The 13,497-nt window shown below is 38.3% G+C and overlaps 1 protein-coding gene across 1 annotated transcript in view; it reads left to right on the top strand.

Annotated features, from left to right (window-relative positions):
- DNAH5 (dynein axonemal heavy chain 5) overlaps window positions 1-13,497 on the top strand; it is a gene marked incomplete at its 5' end in the record, with an annotated part of 158,139 nt that overhangs the window by 24,488 nt on the left and 120,154 nt on the right. Inside the window, 9 exons of the mRNA XM_081325578.1 lie at window positions 1,553-1,715; window positions 3,406-3,645; window positions 5,449-5,639; window positions 5,735-5,828; window positions 6,984-7,120; window positions 7,778-7,979; window positions 8,591-8,826; window positions 11,444-11,662; window positions 12,636-12,698. Of these exons, the coding sequence (XP_081181704.1) occupies window positions 1,553-1,715; window positions 3,406-3,645; window positions 5,449-5,639; window positions 5,735-5,828; window positions 6,984-7,120; window positions 7,778-7,979; window positions 8,591-8,826; window positions 11,444-11,662; window positions 12,636-12,698 (1,545 nt within the window). The remainder of the gene's footprint in view (window positions 1-1,552; window positions 1,716-3,405; window positions 3,646-5,448; window positions 5,640-5,734; window positions 5,829-6,983; window positions 7,121-7,777; window positions 7,980-8,590; window positions 8,827-11,443; window positions 11,663-12,635; window positions 12,699-13,497) is intronic.

Below are 13,497 nucleotides of genomic sequence, written 5' to 3'. Positions count from 1 at the left end.
GGATTAGTGTGATGTGTGAACCCAATGAAAGAAAGAGAATAAAAATTCAAATAACTCTGAAAGAAAATAACAAAACATAGAAATTCATATATCAGAAGTTGTGGGTGTGGACCATGGGCATGATTTAGAATGTAAAGCCTGATGAGAAGCATCTGCTAGTTATTCTGCATGTAGAATCAGCAATGGCCCTTTGTGGAAGTGACTGCCCATTTGCTCTTTCTGTTCAGTAGATACCACCACATGGTTGTAACAAAAATGATTCAAATCTTTTGAAAAACATTTCTTGGTATATGTCAAGATAAGTGCTTGCACTCCCTCTCTCTTGATATACAAGAAACTTTGAGGGACCCCAAACCTTCGAAGATAGCTTACCTTTGAAAAATGAGTGAAACAAAAATTGAGTGGGCACCAAAACAAGGAGGTTTCAAATATTACACTAATCTACTCAAAACCTATAGAATCTAATCCTATGGGACCACTAGGCAAAACAAACATTCAAGGAAATGCTTGGGTAAATTTATATATATTTACACTTTGCTTCAAAGACGGTCAAATGAGGCCTGGAAAACAAATGACAAACTTTCCTGCTGTGGGAAAGTCCATGTCTTGCATTGACATACTTCATAGGAGTCAAAAAATGTCAAAAATGAAATACTAGCATTTTAGGGCTGACTTGTTTTAACTATGTTTTTACTGAATAAGCCACAGTGACTTCTTCATATGAATCACTGCAACATAAATAAATCTTAGTTTGCAAACCACAGTTCAGGATTCACACAGTGCATGGAGCCAAAGCTAAAAACAAATCACATTAGTAGTCTTTTGCATAACTGTAGGCACCTGGGAGAGATTGTGTGATTAAATTAATAATAGCAGAGGGCTGCAGGCAAGGCCTCTGAGAGCTACCTGGTGCATATGAGTTTACCGTTTGTAATTATGATGAGATTTCATAATGAAGAAACAATAAAAGATTTATCCCCACTTGCTCTAACTTATAATATCTGATGCCATTAATATTATGCAGGTAGTAGAACATACTTCTGAGGATATGCTTGGGTCCATTTATTTTGTCATAGTAATACTTCTGTGTGTCTTAAAACATTCAGATTTGGGAAAGGTTTTATTCTCTTTTCTTTGGAATTGGGGCTCCATTTGTTTTGTTTTTTTTAAATACAGAAATGTCAGTTGATAGCAGATTTTTCTTTTCTGTCAGTGGTTACCCGCTTCATATTCATAATACAAATGGAGGAAACTGCTCTTGAATCAAGAACAACTATATTTCTGACAGCCCCAGCTGATGGGAGTAGCTAGTTTACCTTGCCTGGTCTTGGAAACTCATTAGAATCAGTCAATCAGACATGTTTACTATTTGGTTAGGAGTTCTCCACTGTCTTTAATTCATGTTTCTCATGGCTATGAAACTTTTCTCTTCTTTTGTGGATATGCAGCACAGGAGAATGTTGAGATCGTCTTGAGTTTTTAAGTGTATCCTATTGCCAGCATTGCTAAACTAGAGTGAAATTTAACTGAATGCTCCATATTTTGTTTCCAGGAGCTCTGTACCAAAGGAGTATACACACTGCATCTCAAAAGTTCATTAGCAGAAGAAGCAACAAATGAGCTTATCAACATGTTGCTAGATCTGGATGCTCAGCATAAGGGAGACACTGGTGAGAGTTTTCTGAGTGGAAGCAGAACGGAAGGAATTAACGAAGGTAACAGCAAACATACCATATTAAATTAGCACTATATTACTTGTTTATGAAGGGACGTGGTGGATCAGTGGGTTAGGATGCTGAGCCTATCAATCAGAAGGTCGGCAGTTTGGCGGGTCGAATCCCGAGTGCCGCGTAACAGAGTGAGCGCCTGTTACTCGTCCCAGCTTCTGCCAACCTAGCAGTTCGAAAGCACGTAAAAATGCAAGTAGAAAAATAGGGACCACTACGGTGGGAAGGTAACAGCGTTCCGTGCACCTTTGGCATCTAGTCATGCCGGCCACATGACCACAGAGACGTCCTCGGACAAGTGCTGGCTCTTCGGCTTTGAAACGGAGATGAGCACCGGCCCCTAGAGTTGGAAACGACTAGCACAGATGTGTGGGGGAACCTTTACCTTTACCTTTACTTGTTTATCCTCCTCATGGCTTGTAAGTTAGAATACAAGTAAATGAAATAAAATAAATGTATGGAATAGTACAGAAGTCCCCAACCTTTTGATCACCATGGAGAGAGTTTTTTCCACAGACCAGAAGGGGTGTAGATTTTCGTGCTGCTTGCATCCCTCAGATGGGGCTTCACTGGTTTGCGCAGACCGGTTTCTGGCATGCCACGGACCAGTACCAGTCCACGGACTGGGGATTATGGATCCCTGGAATAGTATATTTCAGCAACATAATGAATTCTGCCACCTACATAGCTAATGCAAATTGAGCCAATGGGAACACTTTTCCCATTTCTTTAAGTTATTTAAAGAATAAGAAGAGGATCAAAATTCTAGATAGAACACTTTGCAGCTAAGGCATTTTTCATGCTTATACAAGCATATATTTACACTGACAGTGCTAGAAACCTTTGGGGTGTGGAATATTTCAGTAATGTGAGAAACATCTGAATAGTAAGAGCAAAACTTTTCAAAGAGTAATCTGTAAGAAAGGGCAACTGATGCAATAAGCTTTTGTAACTCTTCTATTTTAATTAAGTAAATTTGAGTCAGACCAATACATAGCACAGGAATCCTGGATTTTTGTGTAATGGCATGTGAAAATGACCTTGGGAAAGAAGAGGAAGAGCCGCAGCCTAAACAACTCTTGCAAGAGGTATCTCAGTCCACACAAAGAAAAGAGGCATGGGAAGTGTTTTAGAAGGGACCCTCCCTGGTTTTCTGGGAGTAAAAGTAAAGGAGAGGAGAAGGCTTTCAAACTTGCAAAATTCAATTACTCTAGCCTTACGATAAAGATATTGTTAGTTCTCTGAGTTTGTTCTTGTCTGGCCTACCTTGAAAGGTTAACAATATGCAGGCTTTGGTCGTTAATTCATTCGGCAAGCTGCTGAAGCAATAATCTAAACAGGACAGTTTAAAGTAAAGTATTGTTAGAAAACACATGCTAATACTGAAATGCTCCTGTTGTGTAGAAAAAGGAGAGAGATGCTAGATCCTCCCATTATTGCTGGCTTTATTATTGTAAAATGATAGCGATGATGACAATAATAGACCCAACCAATTCTTATTCATATATTTTCCTTTGTCCATTTAAAACTCAATGCTGATTATTATCACAGTACCCTAAAGCCATAAAGAAATATGGAATTGCATAAGGATGCATATATCTATTGACAGTACTGATGATTCATTTATTGGTTGATCAGAATTTTGCTGATTTAATTCAGTCATTATTCCCATCTATAGAAGAAGAAGGTCCATTGGACGTCTTAGCATCCTCACAGACTGCTAGTCAGATTTCAGTAGGATTGTCTTCTCCTTTAACCAAGAAAAAAAAGAAAGAAATGGAGATGATCGAAGAAGAAGCTCAGGAACTGCTTTCCCATTTCAGTCATCGCAATGTTGATGCCCTTCTGAAAGTTATTCGTAACACTCTGGAGGCCATACGCAAGCAAATTCACGCTTCTTCTGTGATCAGTTTTTTAGGTAATTGCTTTCCTTTCTTAACTTTCTTTCAGCAAAAAAAGAAGTTGATTGTTATGAAGAAACCATTTATATAGCATGGAGAACCCAATTATGTTGTGAGTGTGGTGTGAAAGAGTAAGGTGGTGTCAAGGAAGGAGGGTAGTGTGAAAAAAGCACATCTCTACAGCACTCCTCCTAATTAGTCTATTTCTCCATATAGATTACGCGGAGTCTTATCCATAAACTAGAATTAAGAAATCAGTAGAACAACTCGTTCTGAAGTGCCCATGTCACAGCTCTGTGCCACCATTGTAATATTTGCTGTGATGAAAATGGCAGTGCATTGCAACTCTGATTTTGTGCTTCTTGAACATTGGTCTACCAATAATGTGAACATATCTTTGTTGACAGTCAGTATTAAAAAATAGAAGAACATTCTAAAAATAGCTTGTTGATGAAATGCAGTGAGATTTACTCCTAAATAGTATACTCAGGGTATAACTCCATTGAACATAATATTACTGTTTAAGCAGAAATGACATGTGATAGACAAAATTGTATTTGGGCTCATTGCTTAATGTGCTATTGAAGCCTAGACATTTTTGTAATGTCAAAATATCCAGGACAGCATCTAAATGATGTCATAGGAAAGTATTGTTGCCATATGCTCACCTACCTACTCAGAATGAGTGTCTGTGTTAGGCCACTTTCACATGAAACAACAGTCCTGGAGGTCACCTGGGAGCCAAGCCATGTAAGGAAATATAAATGAAAAAACAATACCTTGAATTTTACTCACATGAATTTTAGCCGTGTGGAGCTCATAAGAGTTTTATAGCTAGAGTGGCTTTCGTACGCTAGCATTTAGGCTGCTCCATTTTGCACCTGTTTTCAAAGATAATCCCTTGTGAAGTGTATTGCAATAATCTAGCCTAATGGTGACTAGGACGTGATTCACCATTACCAGCGGTCTTATTCTAGATAGGGTTGCAGCTGGGCAGAGGCCTCCTTGGCCCTGACCTCCACTTGGTAATCCAGCAGGAGCTCTAACTCCAGGAAAGTTCCCAAGTTGTAGATATGGTTGTTCAGATTTATAACCAAGGAGGTCTGAGGACCAAATGTTTTTTGAACAAAATAATTATTACAATAGACTTAAACTGGTAAAAGGAAATGGAAAAACCAACTCTGCGATAACTCCTCTTTCTTTCTGAAGAGAAGATGGTTGATTCTGCAGAGCAGCATGAAATAAACCTAGGAGGAATAAAATGTAGCTTAACACTACTGTTTGCCTTCTTATTTGGCCTCTCTTGGCTTCAATTCCAATGTTCATGCAAATGGAAGTTTTCCCAATGCGAATAGTATTATTGATCTGAATCCAACCCAGTATATGGGACAAAATGCTGAAAGTTCAAAGCAAGATAGCTTTTTGTTTGTTCTAATGAAAGCACATCTTGAAGTATTTATGGTAGAAGGGAATCTGTGAGCAGTGCAGATATATGCAATCTCCAAAGAATACATGTTTCATCAATAAATTGGTCTTTTCATGACTGTATGACCAGCATGGTTCACATGATGTATATTACTTGTGGCCCAAGTACCTTGTGCTTCATTGTGTTAAAGTTTTCAAGGAAGTTATCTTTTAAATTGAACACAATGAACCAAGGTTCCTTGGTTTTTCTATTCAAACAAAATCAGTTGTGTTTTTTCACTGTATCTTTACCACAAGCTTTGATGAATTATCTAACCATTGGCTGTTTGGAAGATGTGGATTTTAGTCTGTATCTAAGTGGATTAATAAGGATTGTGTTTCTCATTTCCATATAGATAGCGAGAATATCTCAAAGCAGAAACAAAATGCTTCAACCATCTTTAAAGCTAGTGTTATCCTTTCTATTCCAAATTTTGCTATAATGCCAACCCTTGAAGAAATCCAGCAAACACTCAACAAAGCTGTCGACTGTATTGTAAGCACCATGAAGGGAGTTGGTCAGTGGAGTAAGGAGAGACTATCAAAGGTATGGGTTTATGTGCTTCAAAGAGGTCTACTGATAAACGGTATGCAGTTTTGGCTGTTGAAGTCTAAGGTGTTTTTTTTCCCCATTCTGCCCAGAAAAAGTTGTTAGAACGCAAAATGCTTGCTTTACGAAATGAAGGAGGCAGTGATTCTGAGACTGAAATGAAAGACACTGAAGTTGGAAACCAGGGTAATATATTAGTATTTATCTATGTTTCTTGACTATCCTAAGATTTAAATACAAAGTCTTTTAACTGTTATGTATCATTGCATTGATGCAACAATTAAACAATGTGATGGTAATAACATACTTTAAGCACATATCTTTAGAATGTGGGAAAGATACTCTCATCCCATTAGTAATGTCTGTGTGAATGTCAAAGTCAGAGCAGCCTTAGATTAATGGATTGAATTAGCCTCGGAATAAGAAGAAGAGGAAAAAGGTTGTCAAGGTAAAAGGTAAGACAAGAGAGCTGGCAAGACAAAACCTTATTTTCATGCATGAAAGGATTAACTTAAAGCAGTGGATACACTAACCTTCTAAACAAGTAATTTATTAGTCAGGAGGGAATGTCCACTTTTGCCTCTTGGAATTCCAAAGAGATAGACCAATCTTCCATAATTCTTCCTGTAAACTCTGGACAAGTGCCATTTTTTTGGGTTTTCTTTTTGCTACCTCCTCCATGAAGCTCCTTGAAGCCTACGAGGGTTGCAACATGCCAATTGCTTGCAGAAACTCAATTCATTCTCACTAAAGCAATCTAGAGCCTTTATTTCACTCCTTGCCAATCCACTGTACCAAATGACATTTTCTCTGCACACGTTTTTGAAAGGCATATCGAAGCACAATTATAGCTAAGGTGGAGAGAGAGAGGGAAGGAGGGAGGGAGGGAGGGAAAGAGAGAGAGAGAGAGAGAGAGAGAGAGAGAGAGAGAGACTCTAATATCGAGTAAGCAATTCCAACAACCCTGTCAACTTCATTAGCAGCAAGAGACTTCCTCCAGCTTCAGATACCAAATGGGACCTATCTCAAGGCCAGAGTCCACTTTGGAGCAGATCCAAGCAACTATCAAATGGATGCTTGCTACTGCCCTGGAAGCCATCTAAAGCTTGACCTAGAGATTTCACCTTGAAATGAACCAAATATGAAGCCAATCCAATTTTTATTGAGGCCCAGTATATGTTTTGGAGTATCACTCTTTTCTTGCCGCCAAAAGGCAAAATATCATCTCAGCCCCCCAAAAGCCACATATTCCTGATTGATCACAGATATGCTTTAGAAAAATGTTCCAGTTTTGGCCTTCTGATGTAGATTTCCATGTTTTGTTTTGGTTTTTTTGTCTAGATGCAGCTTCTGATACAGCCTCTGTGATCTTGCCTTCTCCTATCCAGAAAAAGAACTACTACAAAGCCATCTCAGAGAACAAGGAAATAATTAAATTGGTGTCCGTGCTAAGTACAACAATCAGTTCTACCAAAAGGGTGAGCAAAAGCATAGGAGTGAAAGTTGGAGTCCAGGAATTGTCCAGAATGTGAGAAAGGATCATGAAGCAGGAAACAAAGGAAGAGAACAAAGTGGGAGTGAAGGGGTGACGGGTGTACAGGGTGTACAGCAGAAACAGAGAGAGAGAAAAAGCAAAATATTTCAGCAGTACAAAATGAATTAGTCCAGGAAGGCTACCAAAGCAAAACAAAATGGTTTTGTTTTACAAGCTATACAAAGACCAAGTCTGCTTTTGGTGGCAACAAGGGCCTGATGGGAGCATGTCATATTAGAGGTGTTTAATGGACTGAGATAAGGGTCCACCTCCACCTCATGTGTATCTTGCTCCCTTCCTTTCCATCTTTATTAATCTTAAATTAATTTTATTGTTAATATTTTTAAAATGTTTTATCTTACTGCTTTTATTTGGCTGTCAGCCTGCTCTAGGTGAGATAAGTGGCATATTGTACATTTAATAAATATATGAATGAATGAATGAATGAATAAATCATACCCCATGATTTTCCAGATATTAATGAGAACCTTTAATGCCAAAGTTCATGGGTCATTACTGCATGAAGTAATATAATATCAAAATTTAGCAGTGGAACTGTTTGTATACAATTGCCTTGTGTTGGTTTTTATCAATGTTTCAGGAAGTTGTTTCAGCTTTGGAGCGTTTCAAATGTTATCATCACATCTGGCAGAGAGAGAAGGAAGAAACCATTGAAAATTTCATCAAAGGAAGCCCTTTGCTGTCTGATTTTGAATCCCAAATCCTTTATTACCAAGACTTAGAATTAAAAATTAATTCAGAACCTGAATACATACATGTGGGAACTGTTGCATTATATACTGGTATGGCAATTTCATGTTTAGCTAGTAGGAAATGTTATTCAATTTCATTCAGAATGCTTTTCAAAGCAATATTAAGACTGTAGTCCCAAAATAAGGTTGGATAATCTGAAATATCAGAGCCTAAACCTATCCTTTGTTTTGCCATTATAAGGCAAAAAAAGCATTAAAAAATCTAGATTAAAGGTCTGAGGTAGTTAACAAGAAAAGAGAAATTTCCAAACTCTTGCACCAACATTTTTAAGAAAAAGAGTATGCTAGCCCCTTTGAAGTTTACAGTGTGGACAATCCTACTTTACATCATTCTCCAGACAGTGTAATTCTCATCTTTCCCCAAAACATTAAATGCTTTTACCTGCCACCAAAAGGTTTATCTAGAAATCTCTTTGGACTCAGTGGAATGTATTTCTACATAGCATTCATCGCGTTCATAAAATAAAGCTTATAAACCTCTCTGCTTTTGCTGCTTCCCCTGAGGTGTACTAAAAAGGTGTTACTATTTTGTCTCTTGTCACCAAATATGTGGAAGAGGGGATAGCGGATTTAATGTGGGTTGTACCAGTACTTATAAAACAATCTGGTCCTAACTGAAGCTTCTCCATCACGTTCTGTAGCGGATTTAAAATTGGCCCTTACAACTGAAACCAAAGCTTGGATGACTGCGTTTGGACGCCACTGTAATAAGAAATACAGGACAGAGATGGAAAACGTCTTCACCTTTGTAGAGGAAATCGGCAAGAAACTGAACCGTCAGATTAAAGACCTGGATGACATAAGAATAGCCATGGCTGCCCTGAAAGAGATCCGAGAGCAACAAATCCCCATAGACTTCCAAGTGGGACCAGTTGAGGTAACTGGGAAGGGAACCCAGGCCCATTGCTTCTGCCATCTGGCACTGAACTCTGCCTTGTGCTAGCTTAACGAAAGATGGCAAATTTGTTTCTTAAACAGGAAGGCAAGGCAAGATGATGGAGAAGTCTACTCAGAGGCTTATGTTTTCAAAGTTGTCCTATCAACTGCTTTCACGCCAAAAACTTTTTTTTCCGCTTTCAGCAGCTTTAGTATCTTTGCCTTTCTGCTTCTTCCTTGATTATGTAATGCCTCACTTTACAGATTTATCTTCTTAAGGGTGTCATTCAAGGGGGAATGAAACTTACTTTGCTTGTCTCCGACTGACTTTCTGCCCGATGGTTTCCAGAGTTAAAGTATGAAAAATCTGCAAACTTTGTTTTTACAGGACAAAGGGAGCGCAGAAGAGATCAGTTCCTCAAAATTGAGGGACGAATGCCCCATAAGTATTGATTTCCCCTGCCCATCAAGCCTTTTGTCAACCATGTAACACTTTTTCATGAGATAGAGCAGGACTTCACAACTCCTGAAGAGGAACAGACCTTATACCTTAAAAGTAATTGTGGGTCCCAAAGGAATAGCTGTTGCATTGATTCAATAAATAGCTGGTTCAGTGGTTCAAAACATTTCTTTCTGGGTAAATGTGGCAGTGGATCCTTCCTGGCTGGCATCACGTTTGGTGGCAGTGGATTGGTTATTTTTCAAAAAATGCTGAGGGGCTGCACAAGGCTGTTTGGTGGGCCACATCTTTTGCAGGCAAGAGATGCAGGAAAATGTAAGAAGATAACCAGCCTTAATCATATAAACTAAAGAGGCCTGCCACCTTTCATTTTCTAAAGAATAAGCATTTCTTTCCCATTTTTAAAAATACATATGTAATTCCACCATGATCCTATCCCCTATTATACATTTCTTTAAAATCTATTGTTACTTCAACTCATACTACAGGATATGTTGAAATTATTTCAGTTACTCAGGACTGGAAGAATATATATTAACTGAGGGTTAAGATATTAACTTAACCCTCAGAAATGTGTAAAGACATGTTAAAGATTTCTGTATTTCTGTGAGTGATGCTGCTTTGTTGAAAAATAATATCAAATTTGTTTCCAAGAAGCAGCAATTTTCCTAATCACAATACTTTGATTTCTATCTTAATTTAATTTCTGTGAACAGCAAAGTTTCTCTGCTTTTCATTTAAAGACACAGCAATCTTATATATAATAGAAGCATGCGTGTGCCTCTCTTTAAATTAATGTACCTGCTTCACAGAGAAACAGCTTCATTTTTTTCTACTTTCTATTATAATTCAAAACCAAAATAAAACTTTGCTGCTGTGTGACTCATTAGGTATTACTCAATAATCTAGCTTTAATTGTATAATAAATGCACTAAAAGATCATTATTAGGAAATCTGGGATACTGTCGTCATCGTCATCATCAGCCATTTAGTCATGTCCGATCCTTGGCTACTCTATGGGTCATCACTCTCCATCCCTCTCTGTTTCGTGCTGCCTCCTTCAGATGCACCATGGTCATGTCAGTGTCATCTTTTATAGCAGTGGTGGTGAACCTATGGCATGGGTGCCAGAGGCGGCACTCAGAGCCCTCTCTGTGGGCACCCACACCATGTCTCAGAGGTGGCAACTGTCCCTCTTCAACCAGCTGCCCCCCACAGGTGTCCCTCCCCACAAGCGACATTGAGGTAACCACACCCACCTTGGCCATACCCACCCAATCTTCCATGACCACCACAGCCACACCCACCCAGTAGGCCACGCCCACCTGGCACCCAGCAATAAATAAGTGGGTTTTGGGTTGCAGTATGGGCACTCGGTCTCTAAAAGGTTCGCCGTCACTGTTTTATAGTGTCCAGCCAGAGGGTGCTAGGGTGGCCCCTTCTCCTTTTTTCTGCTGATCACTCCCAGCATGATTGACTTTAAGAATGAATCAGCTCTCATGATGTGACCAAAGTATGGCAACTTCTGTTTGGTGATCTTGTCTCCAAGTGATATTTTTGGTGAGGTTCAGTCTAGGACAGGGGTAGGCAACATTGGCTCTTTTATGACTCGTGGATTTCAACTCCCATAATTCCTGAGTCAGCCATGCTGGCTCAGGTATTCTGGGAGTTGAAGTCCACGAGTCATAAAACAGCCAAGGTTGCCTACCCCTAGTCTAAGACTTCTTTGTTTGTTATTTTTGCAGTCCATGAGATGTGTAATAGTCACCTCCAGCACCACAGTTCAAAGGTGTCCACCCTTTTCCCATCTGCCTTTCTCAGAGCCATTTCTTTTTTTGCAGCCATAAGTAGTAATTTGGAAAAAAATTACATTAATTAATCTGCATTTGGTTGTGAAATACTGTAGCTGTAAATATATTTACTTTAAAAACAAAAAAACTAGATAGTAGTATGTAAATGTTGCCTATCCTCTGGTATAAATGTTATTTAAAGTTCCATGTTGCTGATTTTTAAAATGGGTTTTGCATAAACTCAACTCTCTTTTATCTTTAGCAGGATCTCTACTGATATTTTTTATCTTGAATTCCCAAATCTAAGTTTGGTTAGTATGCCATGTGTAAACTTTAATAATGAAAGATAACAACTGTTGCCTTGGCAGGAATCTTATGCAATGTTAAACAAGTATGAGTTACTGGTGGCAAAGGAGCAGATGGAGAAGGTAGACACTTTGCGGTATACATGGGAAAAATTGTTGGTCCGAGGAATTGAAGTGCAAAATGAATTGGTGGCTTTGCAGCCCAAATTCAGAGGGGAATTAATCAGCACCGTGGAAGTGTTTGTTGAAGACTGTGATCAATATTACTCGGATTATGACAAGGTACAATACTGCAGTACATTGGGAAAACATCATTTTTGAACTTGTTTCTTTTATCTGAAAATAAGTTGAAGGTTAGACATTAAAAGTAAAGTTTATTCTTGTTTAGCTCAGGATAACATTTAAAAAACCCAGCAGAAATAAGGTAAGATTAGCTTACATTCCATTGTAGTTTTTTAAAAAAATGCAGGGTACTAGTTGTATTTTTTTAAGCCATCCCTGTCTGGTCTATAGGCGCTTTTCCTTAGTTGGTCAAATATAGAAAGCAGCTAACTCTAAACACATTATTCAAGATGGAAGAGTATATCTTAGTAATAGAATCGATCAGCTGACAAGTCTAACAAATATTTGCAGAGAAATATATATTTATATGCTGTATTTTATCCCCGCCAGGGTTTGGAAATTTTCCTATTGAGAAGGAGTTCCAGAGTTAGAGTGTTATATCTAGTAAATTTCTCCCATATCTGAAATTTCAAAGTAGCCTTAAAATTTTAAAAAGGATTAATTTAGAATACAACTAGTTTCACGTAAGCATTCTACACTTGGATGATGTGAACTAATTCTACTGAAAAGAGCTGCATTTGTATCACTGTGTGATATGGAATAGAGTCACACTTCATTTTAAATGTATGAGGAGATTTCCTAGTATGAAAAGTTTGATTTGAGGTTGCATAAAAGCATTGAATATTTCATTCTATGCAAAGTCATAGTTGATCCACAGATCATGAACTATGTTATCTTTCTGCTTAGATTTGTATGATGTTTGAATGTGATTTGAGTAACTGGGAGAAAAATATGACTTGATTGCTTGTTCAGTTGGCAACTTTGAAACTGGTGATTCCATTTGGGAAAGGACTACCACTTTAATTACCATAACCTTAATGATGTAGCTACTTTGGAGATGAAAATGAAAGATATACTCTTGAAAGACTTTTAAGTGGATTTTTATTAATATTGCAATCTGTTCCTCTTCTAGAATGGTCCCATGGTAGATGGACTTGAACCTCAAGAAGCCAGTGACAGGCTTATAATTTTCCAGGTATTTCCCCTACCATTTTGCTTATTAAAGTAAACTATCTTCCCAAATTTATAATCTTGCACTGGACTTCATCTTCCTTCCAACGAGGATACCTTAGGTTATATCAGATTGCAAAATGGCTAATATGAATCGTTAACGCTTAATGAAAAGCTGCAAGATAGCATCACTCTGATATGTCAGTAATTTGTATCTGACCCAGCATGAAAAAATTATATCACAAAAGTGAATTCTGCAATAGTCAAGGAGCCCTGTTAGACCATATCAATTCTGTTTTCTGTTTCTATGGTGACCAAAGTATTTGTGCTGAAGATACGTGCAGATGCTACAGGTGCTTGTTCTCTGTAAATGTCTATATCGGCATTGGCATTTTGTAATTTGGTTCACCTTACCTGAGACCAATTTCTGTTTCTTTTGTTCTTGGTAGAAGTGACCCCAGCTGGGACCAAGGCTGGAGGAACAACCAGGAACAAAAGGGCTTGATTTTTTATAGCTGCTGCTGCTGCTCCTGATTTTTATGAATAATTGAATTAAATGGTGTCTGCATCACTAATATAAATACAAGAAATTGCTGGCTCATTGTAAATGTCATCCCTTTTTAATGCTCAAGTTACAGGGCAGATTTCAGTGCTGACATCTATATTGCTCCCCCTCCTCCATTGTTTTAGGAACAGAGGGTAATTGAAGTTTAGAGAATGAATTATGTCTTTGCGACCCACTCTCTTCTCTCTCTCTCTTGTCTTCTCTCTCAACCTCCCCCCTCCCCCCCTCTCTCTCACTTTATAAATAACTCAAGGTGTCA

Source organism: Vipera berus (genome assembly GCF_964194415.1).
Source record: "Vipera berus genome assembly, chromosome: 3".
NCBI classification, from domain to species: domain Eukaryota; kingdom Metazoa; phylum Chordata; class Lepidosauria; order Squamata; family Viperidae; genus Vipera; species Vipera berus.
Note: the sequence above shows the minus strand (reverse complement) of the source record. Positions and strands in the feature narration are given on the sequence as shown.